The sequence below is a fragment of the Macadamia integrifolia genome, chromosome 4 (assembly GCF_013358625.1).
Source record: "Macadamia integrifolia cultivar HAES 741 chromosome 4, SCU_Mint_v3, whole genome shotgun sequence".
Classification (NCBI taxonomy): Eukaryota; Viridiplantae; Streptophyta; class Magnoliopsida; order Proteales; family Proteaceae; genus Macadamia; species Macadamia integrifolia.
In genome coordinates, this window is record NC_056560.1 from 24,021,748 (window position 1) to 24,045,894 (window position 24,147).

Below are 24,147 nucleotides of genomic sequence, written 5' to 3' on the forward strand. Positions count from 1 at the left end.
ACCACACAACAACCAGTACCCCTATAGTGATTCCTGATACAGGAGAAAAAATAGGGACAAGCAACCATATGAGCTCATAGGTCTCTTTTAAGGATTCCGATCTAGAAAACTAACCGTGGTTTGGACCTTCGGTCAGATGTGCTCGGCCTTGATCTGAGTCCCCAACAGAGGTGTGGACCTTTGGTCAGGTCTGCTCAGCCTTGGCCTGAGCCACCCAACTGAGGTGTGGACTTACGGTCAGGTCTGCTCAGCCTTGGCCTGAGCCCCCAACATAGGTTTGGGCCTTCAGTCAGGTCTGCTCGGCCTTGGCCTAAGCCCTAAACTGAGGCGTGGACCTTTGGTTAGGTCTGCTAGGCCTTGGCCTGGGCCCCCAAATGAGGTGTGGACCTTCGGTCAGGTCTACTTGACCTTAGCCTGAGCCCCCAACTGAGGCATGGGCCTTCGGTTAGGTCTGCTCGGCCTTGGCCTGGGCCACCAACCGAGGTGTAGACCTTTAGTCAAGTCTGCTCCGCCTTGGCCTGAGCCCCCAACCTAGGCATGGACCTTCAGTCATATCTACTTTGCCTTAGCTTGAGCCACCAACTGAGGGGTGGACCTTCGGTCAGGTCTGCTCGGCCTTGGCCTGAGCCCCCAACCGAGGTGTGGACCTTCGATTAAGTCTGCTCGGCCTTGGCCTGAGCCACCAATCGAGGTGTGGACTTTCGATTAGGTCTGCTTGACCTTGGCCTGAGCCCTAACCGAGGCATGAACCTTCAGTCAGGTCTGCTCGACCTTGGCCTGGGCCACCAACCGAGGTGTAGACCTTCAGTCAGGTCTACTTGGCCTTGGATTGAGCCCCCAATCGAGGTGTGGACCTTCGGTCAGGTCTGCTCGACCTTGGCCTGAGCCACCAACCGAGGTGTGGACCTTCGATCAGGTCTACTCGGCCTTGGCCTACAACTGAGGCATAAACCTTCAGTCAAATTTGATCGGCTTTGGCCTGAGTCACCAATCGAGGTGTGGACCTTCAGTCAGATCTACTAGCGTTGGCCTGAGTCCCCAACCGAGGTATGGGATCTGAGGCTTGGTACTTCGCTCATGTGCTTTGCTCGAGTGTGCTTCAGGAATCCCGTACGGATGACATGTACTACAATTAATGAGGATGGGGAGTCGTATCGTCGCTCCTTTGCCTACAAATAGTGCCCCTTTCTCTCATTTTGTCATCTCCTACTCATTTCTCAGACCCTTCGTCCTTCGTCCCTGACTTTCCTCTGATCTTCTGTTCGACCAAAGTGATTTCAGAAGTAAGTCCATGTCTAGTTCTTTAGGTAGTGGCCCCTCGTCCTCCGAGGGGTCGTGTCTAGGTGACGTAGTCCTAGGCATATCCGAGGGATGTCCTCAGACTCATCTTCTAAGTCCACCTCTTCAAGTGTCTCCTCTTCCTTTACCGCTAGTGGCCTGAGTGGTGAAGGTATCAGGGAGGGGGTTCTTGAGTCCTAAGCCCAGACCAACAAGGCCCTAGCCGTTGAGGCTAAGGAAATCATTTCGACCATGATCGAAGCCGAGCTTGTGGAGCTCTGGGCTTCTTGTGGTATCCCTGATAAGTTTATCCTTTAGTTACCGAAGCCCTAGGATAGGGCTAGTTATAGAAACTCAGAGGAGCTATGCTTCTATAAGGATGCCTTTAGGGTCGGGCTTCGGCTTTCCCTCCATCCTTTTTTTAGCCAAGTGTTTCGGCACTATGGTATCTGTCCTGCCCAGCTGACTCCGAATGGGTGGTGACAGGTCCTCAGTTTATCATCTTCTTTTCTTGGATTGGGAGACCCCTCTCCTTTCCTCTCTTCCTTAACTGCTTGTCCCTCGGTTCTAGTAAGGGGGATTCGGGCTGGTATTACTTTAGCCCTAGGAAGGATCTCCGACTACTGAACTAATACCCGACCTCAATACATGGTTGAAAGTTAAAGTACTTCTTCGTGAGGGTGCCCGAGGGGTTTCCCATAGGTAATATCTGGGACATCCTCGATTTGAAAGACTTGAACTCTGTGCCTGCTCTCTTCGGGACAGATGCAGAGTCATTGTCATGGCCAAGGATAAGCTCCACCATCCGCCTATCGAGTCCAGTAGCCTTCAGTCGGACGCCTTTCTATTCTGATTCGAGCCCAAAATTGTTTTTGTTTTGGAATACCCTTTTCGCATACTAATCTTCATTCTCTTCATTGCAGTGCTACTCTCTAGGGCAGAGCTAGGAAAGCTATGACCGAGAGGCAAGCCCAGCTAAGGGAGGCTTGGGTACGAGAGGCCCAGCAAAAGCAAAAGAAGAAGGAGAAGAAAAGGGGAGCTTCCACCTCTGAGGCTCCCCTAAAGAAGAAGGCCCAAGTGGGGGACCTCACCTCTGAGGCTATCCAGGTGCTTGCCGCCCCTGGTCGCACTGTCTCCCCTCCTCATGTTGTTTCTCCTGGTCCTGACTTCCAAAGCCCGAGAACGAGCCAGGCCTAGGCTGAGGTTGGTTTTGTCCCTCGGTGGTCCATCAATGAGGACGACTCCCTCTCTATCGGGCTAGTAGCCCAAGAGTTAGTACAGAATGGTAATCTCTGGGGAGACTGTCGAGGCTCAGAGCCAGGGGACCTCAGCCATAGTCAACAGTGTTTGTGTCTTCATGGCGGCGATAATCTTCGGCCCTCGACTTTTAATTCTCCTGGTTTTTTTTTTTCCTACAACTTTTCTTTTCTAACTGTTGGTGTCTTATTCAAGCCCAAAACTAGGTGGGCCAGTTGACAATTCGAGCCGAGGCCTTGGCTCGAGACCTTAAGGAGGTTGAGCACGAGAAGTCGACCCTTGACAATGAGCGTACCTTCTCATGGAGAAGGTGGAGCATCTGGAGACCGACATCCTTCGTACTCAATAGGAGTGCGATCGAAAGCTTACGGAGCTAGAGGCACAAACAACCGCGAAGCTGCAAGAGGCCGAAGCTCGAGCCATTGAAAGATACAAGGCTTCTGAGGAGTTTCGGCAGGTGGTCAAGCGCGCCATTGCCCCTGAGTTTATCATGGGTGCTACCAACATTCTAGACTGGATCCTCGAGCATCATCCTGAGATATCTTTCGAGGGGAGCGGTCTCATCTTCAAGGAAGAGGGCATCGGTGCTGCACCAACGGCCACCGAAGTAGTGGACCACGAAGAGAGTAGCAGCAAGGAAGAGGAGGTCTAGATGGAACGTGAGGTCCCTCCGACTCCTGGGCGTGGTGACTTCGACCGAGATGTCCCCAATCCTATCGAGGGTGAGGCCACCCTTCTGACAGATGCTCCCTGAAGCCCTTCTTTCATTTTCTTTTTGGCCTTCGGGCCTAATTATGTAGCTCATTGGCCTTCGGCCCCGTATTTTTTCTTTCTTTTTTTATAACGTTGACCTTCAGGCCTTTTTTGTAACCTTAACCTTCGGGCCCCTTTTTATGAATGAACTTGTGAATTTTTCTACTTTCTGTACTATTGTCTGTATTATCTTCGTCTTCACTCTATTTCTCTTTTTTGCATTCCCAACACCTTGTCTTAAATCCGACGGGCTTCTAGGGGGTCTTTGGCCCATAGGTAGGGATGAAGACCGAGGCTCTTATGCCAAATTTTCCCCATGTATAATATGCACTTCGGCCTATCCGAAGATTCTTTCTTCATGTCTAAAGGTTGGGAGATGCAATCGATACAGAGAACTTCGATCTAGTCAACTCGATCCTCCTAACAAAAAAAGAGACCTTTGGTTAGGTCTACTCGGCCTTGCCTGAGCACCCAACCGAGGGAACAACCTTCGATCTTGTCTGCTTGGCCCTGGCTTGAGCCGCCGACCGAAGGATGCTCTTTTTAATCATAACTACTACCCAGAATCGATTATCGAAAACCAGCTCGTATATAAAAAATCCTCTAAAATGCTTGGGGATGGAGCACTACAAATTGAGAGTGCCTAGAAAGCGAAAAATAACTAGAATTGAAAATGACTAAGTAAATGTGTAAATGTGCACGCTACGGCTACTAATAAAATTTCCTCAAGTTCTTCAAGTTCCATGATCGGGGTACCCTTTCTCCCCTATAGTCTCCAGGTGATAGAAGTCTGGTCGTATTATCCTGGTGACTTTGTAAGGCCCTTCCCAATTTGGAGCCAATTTTCCTTGATGCTTCGGGTCCGATACCTCCGCCCTTCTTAAGACGGGATCGCTCATTCTGAACTCGTTCCTTCGGACCTTGGAATTGTAATGCCTCACAACCTTCTGCTGGTAAGCTACGATCCTTTCCTGTGAGGCTTCTCGTACTTCATTCAGAAGGTCAAGATTAGCTCGAAGTGCTTTGTCGTTTTCTTCTTCATCGTAGTACTGAACTCGATGGGTCATGGATCCTACCTCAACTAGGAGCACAGCTTGGGTGTTGTAGGTTAAATTGAAGGGTGTTTCTCCAGTAGCTAATCTTTCAGTTGTGCGATAGACCTAAAGGATGCTTTGCAGCTCATCTGCCTATAATCCCTTGGCATAATCCAGTATTTTCTTTATTCCTTGGAGCAAGGTACAATTGGTTACCTCTGTCAATCTGTTGGTCAATAGATAACCAACTGAAATTTTTCTTCTGTCAATGTCCAGGGCCTCACAGAACATACCAAAAGTTAGGTTAGCGAATTGAGTCCTACTGTCCATTACTATCACCGGGGGGATCCTGAATCGATAGACCATCGCCCTCTCAAAGAAGTCCCTTATATTCTTTTCTAATATAGTAGCCAGTGCTTCAGCTTCTACCCACTTTGGGAAGTAGTCTACCATCACCACAACAAACTTTCTTTACCTCGTGGCTAGAGGGAACGGGCCTAGGATGTTCATTCCCCACATGATAAATGGTATCGGGCTTGACAGGGCAGAAAGCTCGATGGCATGTTGTAGGGGGATGGGGTGAACATTTGACACTTTATGCATTTCCTGACGAACTCCTCCGCGTCCTTCCTCATGGTTGACCAGAATAGGCTCTGCCTCAGCACTTTGTGGGCCAAGGCTTGGACTCCCATTTGTTGGCCACATATCCCTTCGTGCACCTCTCAAAGAGCATATTCGGCATCGACAGGGTCCAAGCACTTCAAGTATAGTGCGGTGAACCCTATCTTGTACAACGTCTCATCCTTCAACAGGAACCGTGCTGACCTCATACGTACCTTCCTCACCTTGTCCCGATCCTCAAGGAGCACTCCTTCCTTCAAGTACTTGATTATGGGATCCATCTAGCTAGGGCTGTTCTCACTAATGGGTAACACCACTTGGGCACTTTTGGTGCTTGGTTGAGGTAACACTTTGAAATATACCAAACATTCGAGGTCCATGAAGTCAGAGGTGGCCATTTGTGACAATGCATCTGCACTAGCATTCTCCACCTGCGACACTTGCTTTACCTCAAACTCCTTGAAGGCTGCCACATTCTCTCACACTGTCTTTAGGTATTCGGCCATCCTTTATTCCTTTGCTTCATAGTCTCTATTCACTTATCGCACCACGAGCTACGAGTCACTATGCATCACCAACTCTTATACCATCAAAGTTCACGCCTGATTAATTTCGACTATCAGTGCTTCATATTCAGCTTCATTATTGGAGCCACTAAAGTCGAACCGCAGGGCATATTCGATCTTGAATCCTTTGGGATTGATTAGTATGATCCCCGCACATCCACATATAATGTCTAAGTCTTTGCCGCCTGAGCCTCGATAATCTCTTGGGGTTCTTCCGAGAGTGTTGTCTAGGTTATGAAGTGTAATACCCCGCTTCTTAAACCCGGTCTGATTTCACGATTGAACTGGTTTAACCATACAGGAACCGAGCCAGAGGAAATTAGAGCGGGTTCCTTATGGGCTATGATGGCACGGGTGACCTTAAACACCGGCTGACCCGACAAGTCCGAGCCAGTGCCAGAAGAGACGGGAGTGCCCAGACCGTGTACGTGCACCTACCATAAGGCTATGTACGGATAAAACAGGTATTATATCCGTATTTTAAGATATATACGTATGCTACATCGTATGTCTGGGGTGGGGTTCGCGTCGAGGTCCGAACCCGGTCAAAATCCCAAGTCTTGGCTCTCAGGTGGGTAGGACAGGTGGGTGCACCCACCTGAGTGACCCATCCAAGTGCACTATTCACTTAATTAGGAATGGTATATAAGGCTTTATGATTTTCTTTTCTTTCCATTTATTACCCTCGTACGTTGGTGAGAAAAGCAAAGAGGAGAGAGAAAAGAAAGGGAAGAAGAAAGGAAGAGAAGGAAGAGGAAGAAAAGGGGGATTTCAGCGGCGCCGAAGCTTGGTCTTCCCATTCCGGTGCCGGGAGAGTGATCTTCAACTCTANATATACTTGATATATAAATTGTACTTTTATTATGTAATTATCATGCCTTCGGGCCCACATGTATATAATTATTGTATCACAATTCGGGTATCAAGTATATGGGATTTATTCACAGGTAAAACTTAGTCTTTCGCTGATCTGATGAACTTATATTAGTTGTGCGTATGCTGTGGTGGAATACAGTATCTGATGATCCTGGCAGGTTTGGGTTAACCGGTGTTAACTCGGTCACCGCTCTGGTTCAGTGTGAACGGGGTGTGACAACTATGCTTCTATAGGGATGCCTTTAGGGCCGGGCTTCGGCTTTCCCTTCATCCTTTTGCCAAGTGTTTCGGCACTATGGTATCTGTCCTGCCCAGCTGACCCCGAATGGGTGGTGACAGGTCCTCAGTTTTATCATCTTCTTTTCTTGGATTGGGAGACCCCTCTCCTTTCCTCTCTTCCTTAACTGCTTGTCCCTCGGTTCTAATAAGGGGGATTCGGGCTGGTATTACTTTAGCCCTAGGAAGGATCTCCGACTACTGAATCGATACCCGACCTCAATTCATGGTTGAAAGTTAAAGTACTTCTTTGTGAGGGTGCCCGAGGGGTTTCCCCTAGGTAATATCTGGGACATCCCCGATTTGAAAGACGTGAACTCTGTGCCTGCTTTCTTCAGGACAGATGCAGAGTCATTGTCATGGCCAAGGATAAGCTCCACCATCCGCCTATCGAGTCTAGTAGCCTTCAGTTGGACGCCTTTCTATTCTGATTTGAGCTTAGCACGTGTGAGTCCTAGGTTTGCCCAAAATTGTTTTTGTTTTGGAATACCCTTTTCGCGTACTAATCTTCATTCTCTTCATTGTAGTGCTACTCTCTAGGGTAGAAGCTAGGGAAGCTATGATCGAGAGGCAAGCCCAGCTGAGGGAGGCTTGGGTGCGAGAGGCCCAACAAAAGCAAAAGAAGAAGGAGAAGAAAAGGGGAGCTTCCACCTCTGAGGCTCCCCTAAAGAAGAAGGCCCAAGTGGGGGACCTCACCTCTGAGGCTATCCAGGCGCTTGCCGCCCTTGGTCGCACTGTCTCCCCTCCTCATGTTGTTTCTCCTGGTCCTGACTTTCGAAGCCCGAGAACGAGCCAGGCCTAGGCCGAGGTTGGTTTTGTCCCTTGGTGGTCCACCAATGAGGACGACTCCCTCTCTATCGGGCTAGTAGCCCAAGAGTTAGTACAGAATGGTAATCTCCGGGGAGACACTGTCAAGGCTCAAAGCCAGGGGACCTCAGCCATAGTCAGTAGTGTTTGTGTCTTCATGGCGGCGATAATCTTCGGCCCTCGGCTTTTAATTCTCTTGGTTTTTTTTCCTACAACTTTTCTTTTCTAACTGTTGGTGTCTTATTCAAGCCCAGAACTAGGTGGGCCAGTTGACAATTCGAGCCGAGGCCTTGGCTTGAGACCTTAAGGAGGTTGAGCACGAGAAGTAGACCCTTGACAATGAGTGTACCTTCTCATGGAGAAGGTGGAGCATTTGGAGACTGACATCCTTCGTACTCAGCAGGAGTGCGATCGAAAGCTTACGGAGCTAGAGGCACAAACAACCGTGAAGCTGCAAGAGGCCGAAGCTCGAGCCATTGAACGATACAAGGCTTCTGAGGAGTTTCGGCAGGTGGTCAAGCGCGCCATTGCCCCTGAGTTTATCATGGGTGCTACCAACATTCTAGACTGGATCCTCGAGCATCATCTTGAGATATCTTTCGAGGGGAGTGGTCTCATCTTCAAGGAAGAGGGTATCGGTGCTACACCAATGGCCACCGAAGTAGTGGACCACGAAGAGAGTAGCAGCAAGGAAGAGGAGGTCTAGATGGAACGTGAGGTCCCTCCGACTCCTGGGTGTGGTGACTTCGACCGAGATGTCCCCAATCCTATCGAGGGCGAGGCCACCCTTCTGATAAATGCTCCCTGAAGCCCTTCTTTCATTTTCTTTTCGGCCTTCGGGCCTAATTATATAGCTCATTGGCCTTCGGCCCCGTATTTTTTCTTTCTTTTTTTTATAACATTGACCTTCAGGCCTTTTTTGTAACCTTAACCTTCGGGCCCCTTTTTATGAATGAACTTGTGAATTTTTCTACTTTCTATACTACTTGCTATATTATCTTCGTCTTCGCTCTATTTCTCTTTCTTGCATTCCCAACACCTTGTCTTAAATCCGACGGGCTTCCAGGGGGTCTTTGGCCCATAGGTAGGGATGAAGACCGAGGCTCTTATGCCAAAATTTCCCCATATATAATATACACTTCGGCCTATCCGAAGATTCTTTCTTCATGTCTAAAGGTTGGGAGATGCAATTGATACAGAGAACTTCGATCAGGTCAACTCAATCCTCCTAACAAAAAAAGAGACCTTTGGTCAGGTCTACTAGGCCTTGCCTGAGCACCCAACCGAGGGAACAACCTTCGATCATGTCTGTTTGGCCCTGGCCTGAGCCGCCAACCGAAGGATGCTCTTTCTAATCATAACTACTACCCGGAATCGATTATCGAAAACCAGCTCGTATATAAAAAATCCTCTAAAATGCTTGGGGATGGAACACTACAAATTGAGAGTGCCTAGAAAGTGAAAAATAACTAGAATTGAAAATGACTAAGTAAATGTGTAAATGTGCACGCTACAGCTACTAATAAAATTTCCTCAAGTTCTTCAAGTTCCATGATCGGGGTACCCTTTCTCCCCCTATAGTCTCCAGGTGATAGAAGCCTGGTCGTATTATCCTGGTGACTCTGTAAGGCCCTTCCCAATTTGGAGCCAATTTTCCTTGATGCTTTGGGTCCGATACCTCCACCCTTCTTAAGACGAGATCACTCATTCTGAACTCGTTCCTTCGGACCTTGGAATTGTAATGCCTCGCAACCTTCTGCTAGTAAGCTATGATCCTTTCCTGCGAGGCTTCTCGTACTTCATTCAGAAGGTCAAGATTAGCTCAAAGTGCTTTGTCGTTTTCTTCTTCATTGTAGTACTGAACTCGATGGGTCATGGATCCTACCTCAACTAGGAGCACAACTTGGGTGTTCTAGGTTAAATTGAAGGGTGTTTCTCTAGTAGCTAATCTTTCAGTTGTGCGATAGACCCAAAGGATGCTTTGCAGCTCATCTGCCTATAATCCCTTGGCATAATCCAGTCTTTTCTTTATTCCTTGGAGAAAGGTACAATTGGTTACCTCTGTCAATCCGTTGGTTAATAGATAACCAACTAACATTTTTCTTCTGTCAATGTCGAGGGCCTCACAGAACATACCAAAAGTTAGGTTAGCGAATTGAGTCCTATTGTCCATTACTATCACCGGGGGGATCTCGAATCGATAGACCATCGCCCTCTCAAAGAAGTCCCTTATATTCTTTTCTGATATAGTAGCCAGTGCTTCAGCTTTTACCCACTTTGGGAAGTAGTCTACCGTCACCACAACAAACTTTCTTTACGTTGTGGCTAGAGGGAACGGGCCAGGATGTTCATTCCCCACATGGCAAATGGTATCGGGCTTGACAGGGCAGAAAGCTCGATGGCATGTTGTAGCGGGATGGGGTGAACATTTGACACTTTATGCATTTCCTGACGAACTCCTCCGCGTTCTTCCTCATGGTTGACCATAATAGGCCCTGCCTCAGCACTTTGTGGGCCAAGGCTTGGGCTCCCATTTGGTGGCCACATATCCCTTCGTGCACCTCTCAAAAAGCATATTCGGCATCGATAGGGTCCAAGCACTTCAAGTATAGTGCGGTGAACTCTATCTTGTACAACGTCTCATCCTTCAACAGGAACCGTGCTGACCTCATACGTACCTTCCTCACCTTTTCCAGATCCTCAGGGAGCACTCTTTCCTTCAAGTACTTGATTTTGGGATCCATCCAGCTAGGGCCGTTCTCACTAACGGGTAACACCACTTGGGCACTTTTGGTGCTTGGTTGAGGTAACACTTTGAAATATACCAAACATTCGAGGTCCATGAAGTCAGAGGTGGCCATTTGTGACAATGCATCTGCACTAGCATTCTCCACTTGCGACACTTGCTTTACCTCAAACTCTTTGAAGGCTGCCACTTTCTCTCACACTGTCTTTAGGTATTCGGCCATCCTTTATTCCTTTGCTTCATAGTCTCTATTCACTTATCGCACCACGAGCTACGAGTCACTGTGCATCACCAACTCTTATACCATCAAAGTTCACGCCTGATTAATTTCGACTATCAGTGCTTCGTATTCAGCTTCATTATTGGAGCCACTAAAGTCGAACCGCAGGGCATATTCGATCTTGAATCCTTTGGGATTGATTAGTATGATCCCCGCACATCCACAGATAATGTCCAAGTCTTTGCCGCCTGAGCCTCGATAATCTCTTGGGGTTCTTCCGAGAGTGTTGTCTAGGTTATGAAGTCCACTAGGGCCTGTGCTTTTATCACGGTCCTCAGTTTATATTGGATGTCAAATTCTCCCAACTCTATGGCCCAGTTTACCAATCGGTTGGATATGTTCGGCTTCTGTAGTATCTTCTTTAGGGGTTAGTCGGTGAGCACACATATCGTGTGTGATTGAAAATAAGAACTTAGCTTTCTTACCGCTATCACAAGGGCGTATGCCACCTTCTCCATCTTTATGTATCTCGTTTTTGCATCCAACAAGGTTTGGCTAACATAGTATATTGGCCGTTATTGTCTTCCTTCTTCCTTTAATAGTACCGCACTTACCACCACTACCGATACAACTAGGTATAACTATAAGGTATCTCCAGTGTTTGGCTTCATCAGTAGCGGGGGTGTGGCTAAGTACTCCTTTGGCTGCTCAAAGGAATTCTCGCACTCCTCCATCCACTTGAACTTTTTGGATCCCTTCAAGGTTTTGAAGAAAGAAGGGCACTTGTCAGCTAACCGAGACATGAACCGTCCCAGGGCAGTGACTCTACCTGTCAGATCTTGGACTTGGTTCACATTCTTTGGGGACTTCATATCTCAGATGGCTTATATTTTCATCGAGTTGGCTTCGATCCCCCTTTCTAAGATGATGAAGTCGAGGAACTTTCTCGATGCCACTCCGAATTCACACTTTGTTGGGTTCAGCTTCATGCAGTATTACCTTAGTACTTGGAATGCCTGCTCTAAGTCTTGGATATGGTGTTTTGCCTTTAGGCTTTTCATAAGCATGTCATTCACGTACACTTCCATGGTCTTGCCGATCATCTCTTTGAAGATCTTGTTCACTAAACCTTGGTAGGTGGTGCCTGTGTTTTTGAGCCCGAAGGGCATCACTTTATGGAAATACAGCCCCCTTCGGTCACAAAGGACGTCTTCGGGACATCGGCCTCACACATCTTGATCTGATTGTACCCTGAGTATGCATCCATAAAGCTCAACGTCTCGTGTTCTGAAGTGGCATCGATGAGCAGGTCTAGCTGTCCTTTGGGTATGCATTATTTAAATCTGTGAAGTCGATGCATATCCTCCATTTTCCTTTTGCCTTCGGGACCATCACCACATTGGATATCCATTCAGGGTATCGAATTTCGTGGATGAACTTGGCCTTTAGCAATTTCTCTACCTCTTCATCTATCTTCTGCTGCCTCTAGGGGTGAAATTCCTCTTCTTCTGCTGTACCGACTTCTTAGCCGGGTCCATAGTTAGCAAATTCGGATTCGGGAATTATTCGGACGGAGAATTATTCGGAATAATTCGGACGATTAATTTAAGGATTCGGTCAAAAAATCTTATTGGGGTTTTTTTTTTAAAAAAAATTTGTTTTTTTATTTTTTTATTTTTTATTTTTGGTATTTTTTTTAAAATAATGTTTAAATGGACCGAATAATTCGGTTTAATTCGGATTCGTTCCGAATTATTCGCGATTTATATTCATTTTGGAAAAAGTCAGGAATTTTAAAGAATTTTATTTTTAATTCGGATTCGGTCTGAATTTTTGATAAAATTCGAAAAAATTCGGTTCGGCCGAATAATTCACGAATTATTCGGCCGAATTGATAACTATGGCCAGGTCGATGCTCAGATGATGCTCTATTACCTCTAGGGCTATTCCAGGCATGTCCGAGGCTGACTAGGTGAAGATGTCAGAATTACCTCAGAGGAATGAGATGACCTTTTCTCGTTGTTGCCTTAGCATTAAGGCCCCAACTTGGAATTGGCGAGTATTATCCCCTTCTTCGACGTCGACTTAGATTAGCTCCTCAGCTGGTTCCCCCCTTTGATAGTTGGTGTCATCACGTAGATCTTCTATCAGAAGCGCCTTGCTTGCCTTTTCTTTTCCCCGTAAGGTTATGGCATAGCACTTTTGGGAAGCTTCTTGATCACCTCGGCATTCGTCGACCCCATTTTTGGTGGAAACTTCATCTTGACGTGTGGTGTAGAGATGATAACTTTTAGCAGGTTTAAGCCGACTCTTCCCGGGATGGCATTGTACGTCGAAGTAATGTTTACTACCAGGAAGTTTATCATAACTGTTTCCTGGCGGTCCCTTGTGCTGGCACTTACTAGTAATTCGACTGATCCTTCTACCATGATCGGGGCACCCGAGAACCCTTGCAACAGGTGTTCAACCCTCTTCAACTTTTCTTTGTCCAAGCCCATCTTTAGGAAAGCTTTGAGAAACAGGATGTCAGCTGAACTACCGTTATCCACCAAGATCCTTTTTACTCTGCATTCAGCTAGGGTCATGGTGATTACCAAGGCGTCGTTATGATGCATCTATACCCCCTCTAGATCATCCGAGAAGGAGATAACCGTCCCCGTCTTTGCCTTCTTGTTTGACCATTCGGCCACATGTACGCTTCTCACATAGGGCTTTGCTTTCCTGGCCAAGATGGAACTTTCTCCAGTGGCCAAGCCTCCGCTGATAGTGGCTATGACCCTGGTTGGGCTTTTATGATCATCCTAGGGGTGACGGTCAGCTTCCTTGGGTGTCCGATCTCTTTACCGTTCCTCGGGCGACGGGCTGGCCTCCTTCTTTCATGGTGGCCACTGTTGTCCCTTTGATGATTGTCCCTTAGGTCATTGCCGTCTTAGGTGTCTTCCTTTTTATGATCTACAAATCGGCCTAGGTATCCTCTTTGGATCATTCTTTCTATTTCTCCCTTCAGGTGCCCGCAATCTTCAATGTCGTGGTTGTGGTCCCTGTGAAAGTAGCAATATTTATCCATATTATGTCTCTCGGGATGTCGTCCCATCTTCCCAGGCCACTTCATGGATTTGGTGTCCGGAGAGTCTTTTATCTGCATTAACATGTTCGTCCTCCTCCGGTATAGGGGTGCATACTTTTCAAACTTCTTCGGCGGACTGGGTGCCTGGTCACGCTCGAACTTTCGTCTCTTACTCTCGGAAGGCTTATCATCACCTCTTGAGGTCCTTTTCCTCCCCACCTTCCCTTCAGCTTCTTTGTCAGCCTGAAGGGCTTCCTCCATCTGGATGTACTTATCGCACTGACCCCTCAACTCAGCTAGGTTCCTTGTGTATGCTTCGCCAGAGACCTTTTTAGCTCTTTGTCTTTGATGCCTCCCAACAAGGCCATAAACTCTTCCTTTGGGTCCAAACCTCTGATCGTGATCTTCTCTTGTTGGAAGCGCTTCATGTAATTTCGCAGTGACTCCCCTTCATACTGCTTGACATGAGTCAGGTTCAGTGTGGTCTTTTGAAGCGGTTGGCTGCAGGAGAATCCCTTCACAAAGAAGTAACTCAAGGCATTGAAGCTGTGAATTGACTTCATCGGTAGGTGGTTGTACCATAGCCTTGCCGCTCTTCTGAACGTTAAAGGCAAGGCATGACACATGATGTTTTTTGAGACCCGATGGAATTGCATCGCAACCTTAAAGCCTTCTAGATGATCGATGGGGTCCCCAGACCCATCGTACGTGTCGTACTAGGGCAGACGAAACCCCACTGGGAGCGGATCCCTCATGACCTCATCAGCTAAAATCGTGTCATTAGTGAGGTCCAACTCGTGAGTGCCTGTCTGGTTTTCTGCTACCTTATGGATTTCGTCATTCAAGTCTAGGATCATTTGCTTCAACCCTAGGTCTTCATGCCTTTGACCGTCTCCTTGACGTGGTTGTTCATGCCTGGCTCCTGTGGCACGCCGCATCCTTTCTTTAGGTGCAAGGCTTTCCCTTTTCGCTCAGTTTCGAGGATTCCGGCTGGATCTTATTGACCCTAAGCTACTTCGGCTTCGTCTTGAACTCGCTCTGGCTGGACATGGGAGCCTCTCGCTGCTCCATTGGGCTTATGAGAGATGGACTTGGAGACCTCCTTCATTGTCTCGACCATTCGGTCGTACTTCTCCTGAAGGGCGTTGAACTGCTCCTTAGTCACATATTTCTGTGCCCTAGGAGGGGGTGGAGGATTACTGTCTCTAAGCACCGAATGTCCGATCGAGCATTGGTCCCTCGTAGAACCTTCTCAGTCGTTGTTTTTCCGTTCTTCAACGACATCCATTGAGGGGGGGAGAGATTCTGAAGGTTCTCCCTCATTCATATTTATGCTCGGCGCTGCTCTTGTTTTCTTACGATTGTAGGTTTTCCCCACCATTACTCTATCGTTACCACAGACGGTGCCAATCTATTCCTACTGAGAATTTGTATGAGGTTGAGCGCGATCCTGCACAAGCACAGAAGGCAGAGGCCCAGAGGTGGCTCCAGGATTAGTCCTCCGATGCCCAAGTTAGAGACTCTCAGAACAGTGTTTTTAGGAGTAATGGTGTGAGCGTATTGACTTACCTGTTCTGTCTTTTAGGGTTTTTTCTTAAAGGATTGTCCCCTTTGCGAGTCCTATTAGGATACGTCTTCCTACCTTCATGGGGAATATTCCCTATTCGGGTATCTCCTCCTCCTCACGTAGTTAGAGTCCTCGCGCACCTCCATCAGTTGAGGGGGACTCCAGTTTCCTCCTTCTTTTGATCTCCGGAGTCATGGTCGTAGTGGGTACACCTCGGTTGGGCGCCACGTGTCCCTCCCTTGGATGCCACGTGTTCTTGCTCCACTGGGTGACTAATTTGTGCGTATCATCTCTTATAATTAAACATTTAGATATGATTCTCTATGTTAACTTGGTCGTGTGTGAACCCCACATTTCTTATGCAATAAATCAATCGTAGAGTTAAAATCCTAAGTGAGTGCAATCAATCTTAAGAGTTACAACCCTAAGTGATTAAGGAACAAAAGTCTTATTGTCTTCATAACACCAAAAAAAAAAAAGGGTTTTATTATCTTGCCAGCTAAATAGAAGTATCTGATTACTATTAAGGACAACTTCAATTTAATGAAAGTAACAAGAACAACAAAGAGGAGTATACAATAGTAGAAATACCACTTGGGAAGATTCCTTGGAGCAAAAATGGTATAATTCCACCACGTGAAATGGTCCAAGGACAAAGCAAATAGGAAGCAAATATGATCTATTGGATAACTAGGAGATGGTCTGAATAAACTAAATATAAAATTCATACCATTTACTGCTCTGTGTTGGCATGCTTTCTCATGTATGTTCATGTGTATGTACTAGTACTCTAACTAATATTAAACTCTTGTGGTTGATCCTGATCCTACTTGATTATGATTGGTACCAAAATCCGGGTCCATTCGAGAACTGTATACTATATTGATAGCCTTAATCAGTTTGATCAATTTATCATATAAAGGTATTGAGGCAAGAAAGGTTGGAAGAGTTGGACTATTGATGATACACATATATTGCTTGCTACAAACTACTCCACACCAAAATGTTTTGGATTGCTTGATTTTTTAGTTTCAGCTGCCAATGTTCACATCTATAATCCATGACTTACCATATCAGCCTTTTTGAAGTTCTGACTTAAAAAGTTGGAAATTCTAATTGTTAGGGGAAAAGGTTAGGTATGCTGCTAGTATACCGTAAGCTAGTAACCATTGGGTCTATATCTCTCTTTCCCCTTTTGAAATGACCCCCCCCATCTCTCCTTTATGATACCTCATCCGGTGCCCCTATTGATGTTGTCCGCTAGCTTACTGTATATCGGTGGCATATCTAACTTTCTCCCAATTCTTAAATATGGCCTAATGGGGTCCCCAAGTGTAGCTAAGGAACAAAAAAGGCCTACAAAAATTTCTGATTTGCATCCTTTATCCAAAAAAGCTTTAGTATTCCTTTTTCACCGGCTTTTTACATATAGAGTTTTTTTTTTTTCAGTGTTATAGAAAAAGGCAAACAATTGAGAAAAAAAAAAAGTTAAGAAGAATTGTTTTTGTGGCCCAATGAGAGCATATGAGAAAGCATACATTAAAATGTGTCATTTTTTCTCAGTGTCTGGGCGCAGGGCCCATGAGCCACACTCCCCCAAAAAAACACTTTCCGAAAATTAATTAAAGAATCTCAATGATTAACAGTCAAATAAGATTTTTCCCTCTCTAACAAAGATTTAGTAATCGGCGTTGGCTGTTGGTACTAATATAATACTGATCTAGATTAGCCTATATCAATTTGTATAGCATAGATTTACCCCCTATTTTTCTTGAAATGTATTTTTTTTTTTTTTTTTGACTTTCTCTTTACCTTTAATCTGTTCATGATCCACCAATACAGTATTGACTCGAAATCAGTAGTATCGGCAAAGGCCAATATCAATACAGATCGGCCGATCCAATACCAGTTACTAAAGCCATGAATTAAGGCTAGAAAGTTTTTCTCTCTATAAATTCATGATATTTATTGGAAGAATATTGCGGGATAATTCTATGATTGACGGTTGTGATGCACTTAGATGGAAGACAAAATGAGACCCTAAGAAACATTTGAAAGATAAGTTGGAATCACAAATCTCTCTCTTAATGCTTGTTTGGTCCCATATTATCTCTTACCTAAAGCAAGGAAGCTATATCCATTACAAGAGAATAGGTTCTCCACAAAGGATAAGGATTAATGCCACATGGTGGCCCTGCCCAGAGCCATATATACGCTGGCTCATTTAATATTTTGGGAAAAAAAATTCTACCCGCTTACGTTTCTACACCAAGACATAGGTGGATATGAAAAAACCTCTTTGCCACCTGTATCATATGTTGAAGATGTCTTCGCGGGCCTCCCAATGTTTTTCGTGTTGGCACACTAATCATGCAAGCTAATAGCATTCTCTTACCCTTACATTTATTAGGATTTCTCATACGGAAACCCTAAACAGTTACATGCGGAGATGGCCTGATGAGGACCAATGCAACCACCTTTTATGAATTTTCAAAGATTCGGTTTGAAGGAATATTAGGATGACAAACTACCCCTCCCATCACCTGTATGTAATAAAAAATCATATCTTGATCAGAATGGAACTTCAATTAGATTTGCTCACCTTTCAAAGTATCAAATCAATATATAGTTTTTTTATTGAAAAGAAAAATAAGCCTTATAGTTTTGATATCTTTCATCTAATCTACAGCTAATTATTGAAAAAATTAAGACCACAGTAATAATTCAGTCTTATCTCAACTCAATGAGGTCGGTTATATGAATCCAAACAACGACAACAAAAAAAAGGACAACTTTGTCAATACAAATTTGACAAAGATGATGAAATTTAAAGAGAGCAACTTATGATAAAATTTAAGGAAGATAAGAAGAAGGTATCCGAAGCACCACAATAACATTTTCTAAGAAAAATTTATATTGCAAAGAAAATATATAAATTGACAAATTCGATTAAACCATGCTACAAAGCACGTTCACATTTAACTATTTTTAGATATATTTTAAGTTAGGACCAAGTATTCTTAAGACCACGGTCACATCTGGACCATCACGTCATTTAGTCACCGGTGAAAGAAAATTGTCTTTCAAGTTATCAACGTGCTACTTTTAGGAGTACATCGAAGGATATATTTTATTTATTTAATTTTTTTTTTAATAATTAAATTTTTGTTAAAGAAGCATGAAAGGTGACGTGGCAAGTAGACGAGGATTTTAACTTCTTTTTAATCCCAATCGTACAATTACTTAAGGATAAACTTTGGGATTGCAAGGGTTTTTCTATTATTATTGAAACTAGTGGAATGTTTTTTTGAATCAAAAGGGGAATGTTGAATGGGTTAGTTTTTAGAATACTTTTGGGAAAAAGAAGCTTAAAATATAGCGTGACCATGTGGTCAGACACATTGAGGGGCAAAATGACGGTCTCACCCCTTATGAAAGGTGAAAATTTCACATATGTTGATGCTTCTACAGTTCTACTAGTGTTCCCATTGGGCCTTATGTTGGTGTAGGGACCATGCTGCCTTTTAGGGAAGTCTCTCATTTATCTTTTTATGAAAATTTAAGAAATTTTATTCTCTTAATGAGCTTCTAAGAGCTCAAATTTTCCTTCACCAAAAAAAAAAAAGAAGAGCTCAAATTTTCAAGGACTATGTGATGCAATCTCCCTCACGGAATTGCCCGAATACAAGGATCAAGAGAGTACTTGACTTTGTAGATAAAACCAATTCCAGAAAGAATGACCTTTTGCCAGTAATTTAGAGATATCTCTCTGGTACGATATCGGATTGGGGTGATTCAAATTGAGAATTAAAGATAAGAGGTGAGGCTACAACTTTTATGAGATATAAATTGTTGAGAATCTGAGTGAAAAAAGGGTTTAAAATGGCTGCAAATTTACTACACTTACACAGTTTGAATCTGAAAATAATGGCTTCAAAAATTCAACTCTTCTAGGTTGGATCTTTGAAGGGTGTGACTTCAACTCTTCAAGGTTGAAGGCTCATCTCTTCTAGGTTGATTGAAAGTTCAATTTCTTCAAAGATGGGTGAAACACAGCTTAGTTTCATAAGAAGAACTCTTCAAGGTTCATAAGAAACTTTGGGCAACTTTGAAAATTTTCTTTGATTCAATTGTCTTGTCTCTCCAACTCAAAATGTGTCCTCTTTATATAGGACTACAATCCTTTACCTAGGAGACTACAACTATCTTTTAGAATTTCAAGTTGTGACATTGACCAATCACAAAATACATTAGAAAATAAAAACTCAATAGAAATCTTAAAAATAGAAAATGTAATTGATGTCTTCCACTTGTTGAAGTCTCCCAAGCCTTGATTCAAGAGTTGAGGTCTTCCAATGCCTTGATGCAAGACTCAATACTTTGATTTTCGTTTCAAGATGAATAGTGACTTCCAAGGGAGCTTTCTTTGTAGCTTTCTAATGTTAGCTCAAATGCCAAACTTGAGCTTACAAGTTAAGGAGTCAAAGGAATTGAGGTGGAAATCCACCTCAATACGATATCTCCACCGTCGATTACATTTGAGTTTCTATGAGAGAGAGAGAGAGAGAGAGAGAGAGAGAGATCGACAGAAAGCCAAAATGTGTGCTCTTCCAAGCGCGGACGTAGTGATGCAGGCCCGACACACACACACACACACACACACACACACACACACACACACACATGCATATATGGACATAATTTCAAAATTCCAAGAGGCACCCTTTGGACTTTCTACTAGTTGTGATCAAACATGATCAACCAACTTCAAGATGTTAGATTTCATGGCTATTTAAGGCTAACAAAAAGAAAAAGAAAAAAAAAGAGGCTTTGATTTTAAATGAATCAAAGGTTTTCATAGATTGTCAAATATGTAATGGGCGGCTCGATCAATTTGCGACATTTGGTGACCTCACAAATAGTTGTTACAATAATAACAACCCATTTAAGAACATGAATGGAGATCAGTAACAATAAAACATATGATCAGATTACTTCCACGGAGTCTCCTCTCTTGGGGGCGCAGTGTTGTCATGCCTTGGCTTGAGCCAGCTGACCAACTTGGGTTGAATGTGAATACTTTATACAACGAACACATTTCAATCATATTACATGAGCGGAGTCACCTGTTTCGCAGATTAATACAGCAGTTTCCTCGTCGAGCTGATTTGCCAACAGAGGTTGTCGTTGTTGATACTTTTTCCTCACGGTTAGGGCTGCTTCTGTTGCTTTATCAGCCTCTACAAATGCAAGACAGCAACCTCTAAATCCAGCACCACTAAACCGTGCACCGAACACACCGGGTGTTTCCAAAAGGATACTATATAGATGTATCAATGGCTCACAACCTGAATTTCATGTTATCATAAAATAAAATTAAACAAATATGAGTTCGCAGATGCACAAAGGCATATAGTACACTTGACAAAATAAAGACTACAGTAATAAATAAAAAGTTTTGGATCGTTAGATCTATTTGCTGATACTTCTTTTAAATGATACAATTTTAAATGAACAGAATGTATAAGAAGCTGCAACAAACAAAACAATGCAAGAACACATAAACATCCCAAGAAACTTTACCAAACTTAGTTTTAACAAAAAGGAAAAGAAATGCAAAAAAAAAAAAATGTGGAGAGGGGGGAGAACAGAGGTTAGAGGTTGCAAGAAGATTTGGTGAAATGGCATGAAAACCAAAAGTTGGATTTCTTAATTCATCAATCTTATTTGCCGTTTTCTAAAAGGGGGGTTGGGGGGAAGAGAGAAAAGAAGCCCAGTAAATAGGGTTGCATCTAAAGAGCATTTTCTAGGTAGAAAATTATACTCAAATAGGATTGATATATTGTGGCTCTAGTTGGAGTTCAAAATGTTGGCAGAAGCTCTATAGGAACCATGAATCTGAAATGTGCAGGAAATGGGTGATTTCTCTTTCGAAATAGGAGAAAGGGAAATTGAGTTGTAAAACTGGAAAAGGGAAATTGAGTTGTAAAACTGGAACCTTACACATTTGTCCTTTGATTTTAGAATGATGATTTAGAAATTACATAAACTGTATAGAAAAAAAGGTGCAGGTCAGGTTTTAGAACACTAGTGCATTCTTCATGATAGTTTTTGCAGATAATAATTTTATGTTTAGGATTGTTTTCGTTGTTGCAGTTGCATTAGGCTGGTTACTTTTCAAAACTATGCAGGCCCAATCTGATGCAGATTAATTACCAAAATAGGCTTGTTTTATTAGGAATAAGCCTAGGGTTGGGTTCCATACATGTTAGGCTTTTGATCCCATGTGTTTTGAGTGTAATAGACCACTTTTATGGGTCTAAAAAGGAGGCTCTAAGATTGAGTACGGGATTACTAGTTAGTTTCCATTTTCATTAGTTTCCTTTCTAGTTGGGCTTGATTTGAGTTATATTTGTTTCCTTATGAGTCAAGTTATTAATTGAGTCAAGTCCTTAGTAGTTAATTTCCTTTTTCAACTAGTTTCTAATTTCAGTTTTTAGTAGCTATTGTATTAGGAGAATATTTGGTTTCCTTTTTGAGGAACCTTCTATTTTGTAATTCCCTCCCCCATTAACATTATAAATAAAGAAGAGGAGGCTCCTAAAGGCCTAGATGATTTTGATAAAAAATTTAATGGTTGTTGCTATTGTCTTCTACATGGAGATTTGTCTTGTGTTTGATCAAGGCTGATGGAATTGGTGTTTTGATCCAATTGACTTTCAGCGGTGTGAAGCACAAGAGGTCCTCTTCCTTAACTCATCTTCTTCTTCTCTCAACTACACAAAGTGTTATTGATCTGCTCAAGTTCTTACAGGTATTAAATTCAGTTTTCCTTCTCAGTTCTGCCCAGAAAATTGCATACTCTGTTAGCAATTTTCAGAACCTGTGTAGACCTAATTTATCATTCCATTAGTCCCCTTATTATCTACTTTTATTCTGATTTCTGACACCCTATAATCTGAGATTGATAGTCTTAATCTCAGATCTGATCTCATCCTTGTTATTAATCTGTTTTGAACTATTCTGATATTTGATCTAATGTTCTCCAAGAGTATCCTGCAACATTGGGACTAGGTTGACTTGTCAATCCTAGTTCTACATAACAATCTCAGGCTCTGGATTGTTAGAACTGAGGTTGAGCCAAGATAACAGTGTTTTGAGGCATGCAGCATACAAACAATCTTATCCACTTTGGATGATTGCAAAACCCGTTCCATCGTTTATTGATTATTCTACCCTCTACAAGGTTCAAATTAACGGTATTGGAAAGAGTATTGGAAAGCTTATCTTAATAGATGTATCAGATAAGTATTAGGATATGCATGAAAAATTAAGATATGCTTTCGATACACGCGGATACCATTAGGATACATAGAAAAGTCTGTTTTTAAGCATAACACACCATAAATAACCAAGAAATATTGATGTCTGATCACTAGGTAATATCATGATCAAGAGGATTCAATTACAATGTAAATGCATCACATGCTTGCTCCCAGAACCCTTCCTGCCAACCATTATAGTTAATATCAGGCACCCTAATTAATTTCAAGCATATTAAGTACAAGCATATTAAACCATAACTAACAAATGTTATGGTCACAGGTTCAAAACTTGGAAACAGCCTCTACTGCAAAGCAGGGGGTAAGGCTGCGTACATTTGCCCCTCCCAGCACCTGCAGTAGCGGGAGCCTCATACATTGGGTTGCTCTCTCTCTCTCTCTCTCTCTCTCTCTCTCAAATATTAAACCATAACTAACAAATGTGACTGAATATTGAATACTTCATTTATTAATTTAATAATTTTTTTAAGGGAGAGGGATAGGTATGCCGCCGATATCAAGTATGCTAGCAGATAACACCAATAGCATCACATGATGGAGTATCATTCAGGAAGGATATGAGGGTCATTTCAAAAAAAGGGAAGAGAGAGATAGACACAATGAGTGCAAGCATACTTGATATCGGCGGCATTCCCAACCTTTTCCCTTTTTTTAATATTATATTTCTCAAATTAATTACAATTCCAAAAAAATCCAAAATTTCCCCCAAAAATTCTGAAAATATGGGAGTAAATAGGTACATGCAAGACAAAACACATATGAATTACTCGCATAAGAATAGTACATTCAAGGTAAGAAAAATACAAAATTCCCAAATTTTCACTATTTTTTATTTTAGGGAAAATCTGATAATAAATGCACATGTCCATGGATCACCCCCCAAAACGCATATATCTAGGTCGATGCTGAAAAACACTCTCTTGGAGCTCTCAGGTTTCTCTCTTGGCTCCCTTTCTATCAAATACCTAGGCCTCCCCCCCCCCTTTTTTTATGAATAAAATAAAGAAGAAAAAAATATATAAGGGGAAAGGGGGGGGGGAGGGCACACGACCAGCCAAAGGAACAAGCCCGATAAAAAAAGGAGACAACCACTAATGGATACAATCCCCCAAGGGGAGGACGGGTGGAGAATGGAAGATGGGAGACTCCAGGAATCAATAATAAGCTTATTTCTAGGGGAGTCAGGGACCATGCGGAGGGGAGAGTAGCAATTTTGGTGGAGACCTCAAATAAGATGGCCTTCCAAATCCTTTCAAAAGTGCGGGAGTTGAATGTCCATCTACAAAGGTTCCTCTCCATCCAAAGGTGGTTGATGGTGGCACAAAAGGCGAGCTTATTGACGGTATTACATATGGTGGGGCCATGAAAGGTCATATCGATCCAAAGTCATTCCCTACTAAGAGGGAGAACTCTTCTACTAGAGGGCCAACATTGAGAAAGAACTTTCTTCCAAATGGTGGAGGAGAAAGTGCAGGAGAAAAAAAGATGATCAATATCCTCAGTTTCTCTCCAGCAAAGGTAGTAGGCGTGGGGGACCTGAATTTGGCGGTGGATGAGGAAAGACTACAAAGGGAGGCAATTGGTGAGAGCCCGTCAGGCTGTGAAGTTGTGGCGAGGAATGTGGCCTTTGAACCAGAGGACTTTGCACTAAAGGGCATGATGGCTTTTAGTCCTAACAAAGTTCCAGGCAGAGGAGAAGCTGAACCTCTTGGTAAGAGAAAGATTCCAAAGAATGG

General features: G+C 43.5%; 1 protein-coding gene across 1 annotated transcript in view; it reads right to left on the reverse strand.

Moving 5' to 3' along the window:
- Positions 1-19,902: 19,902 nt before the first annotated feature.
- Positions 19,903-24,147, reverse strand: part of LOC122076870 (galacturonokinase) — a 39,446-nt gene continuing 35,201 nt past the window's right edge. The window contains exon 15 of the mRNA XM_042642474.1: positions 19,903-20,416. Within this exon, the coding sequence (XP_042498408.1) occupies positions 20,172-20,416 (245 nt within the window). The 3' untranslated portion in view covers positions 19,903-20,171. The remainder of the gene's footprint in view (positions 20,417-24,147) is intronic.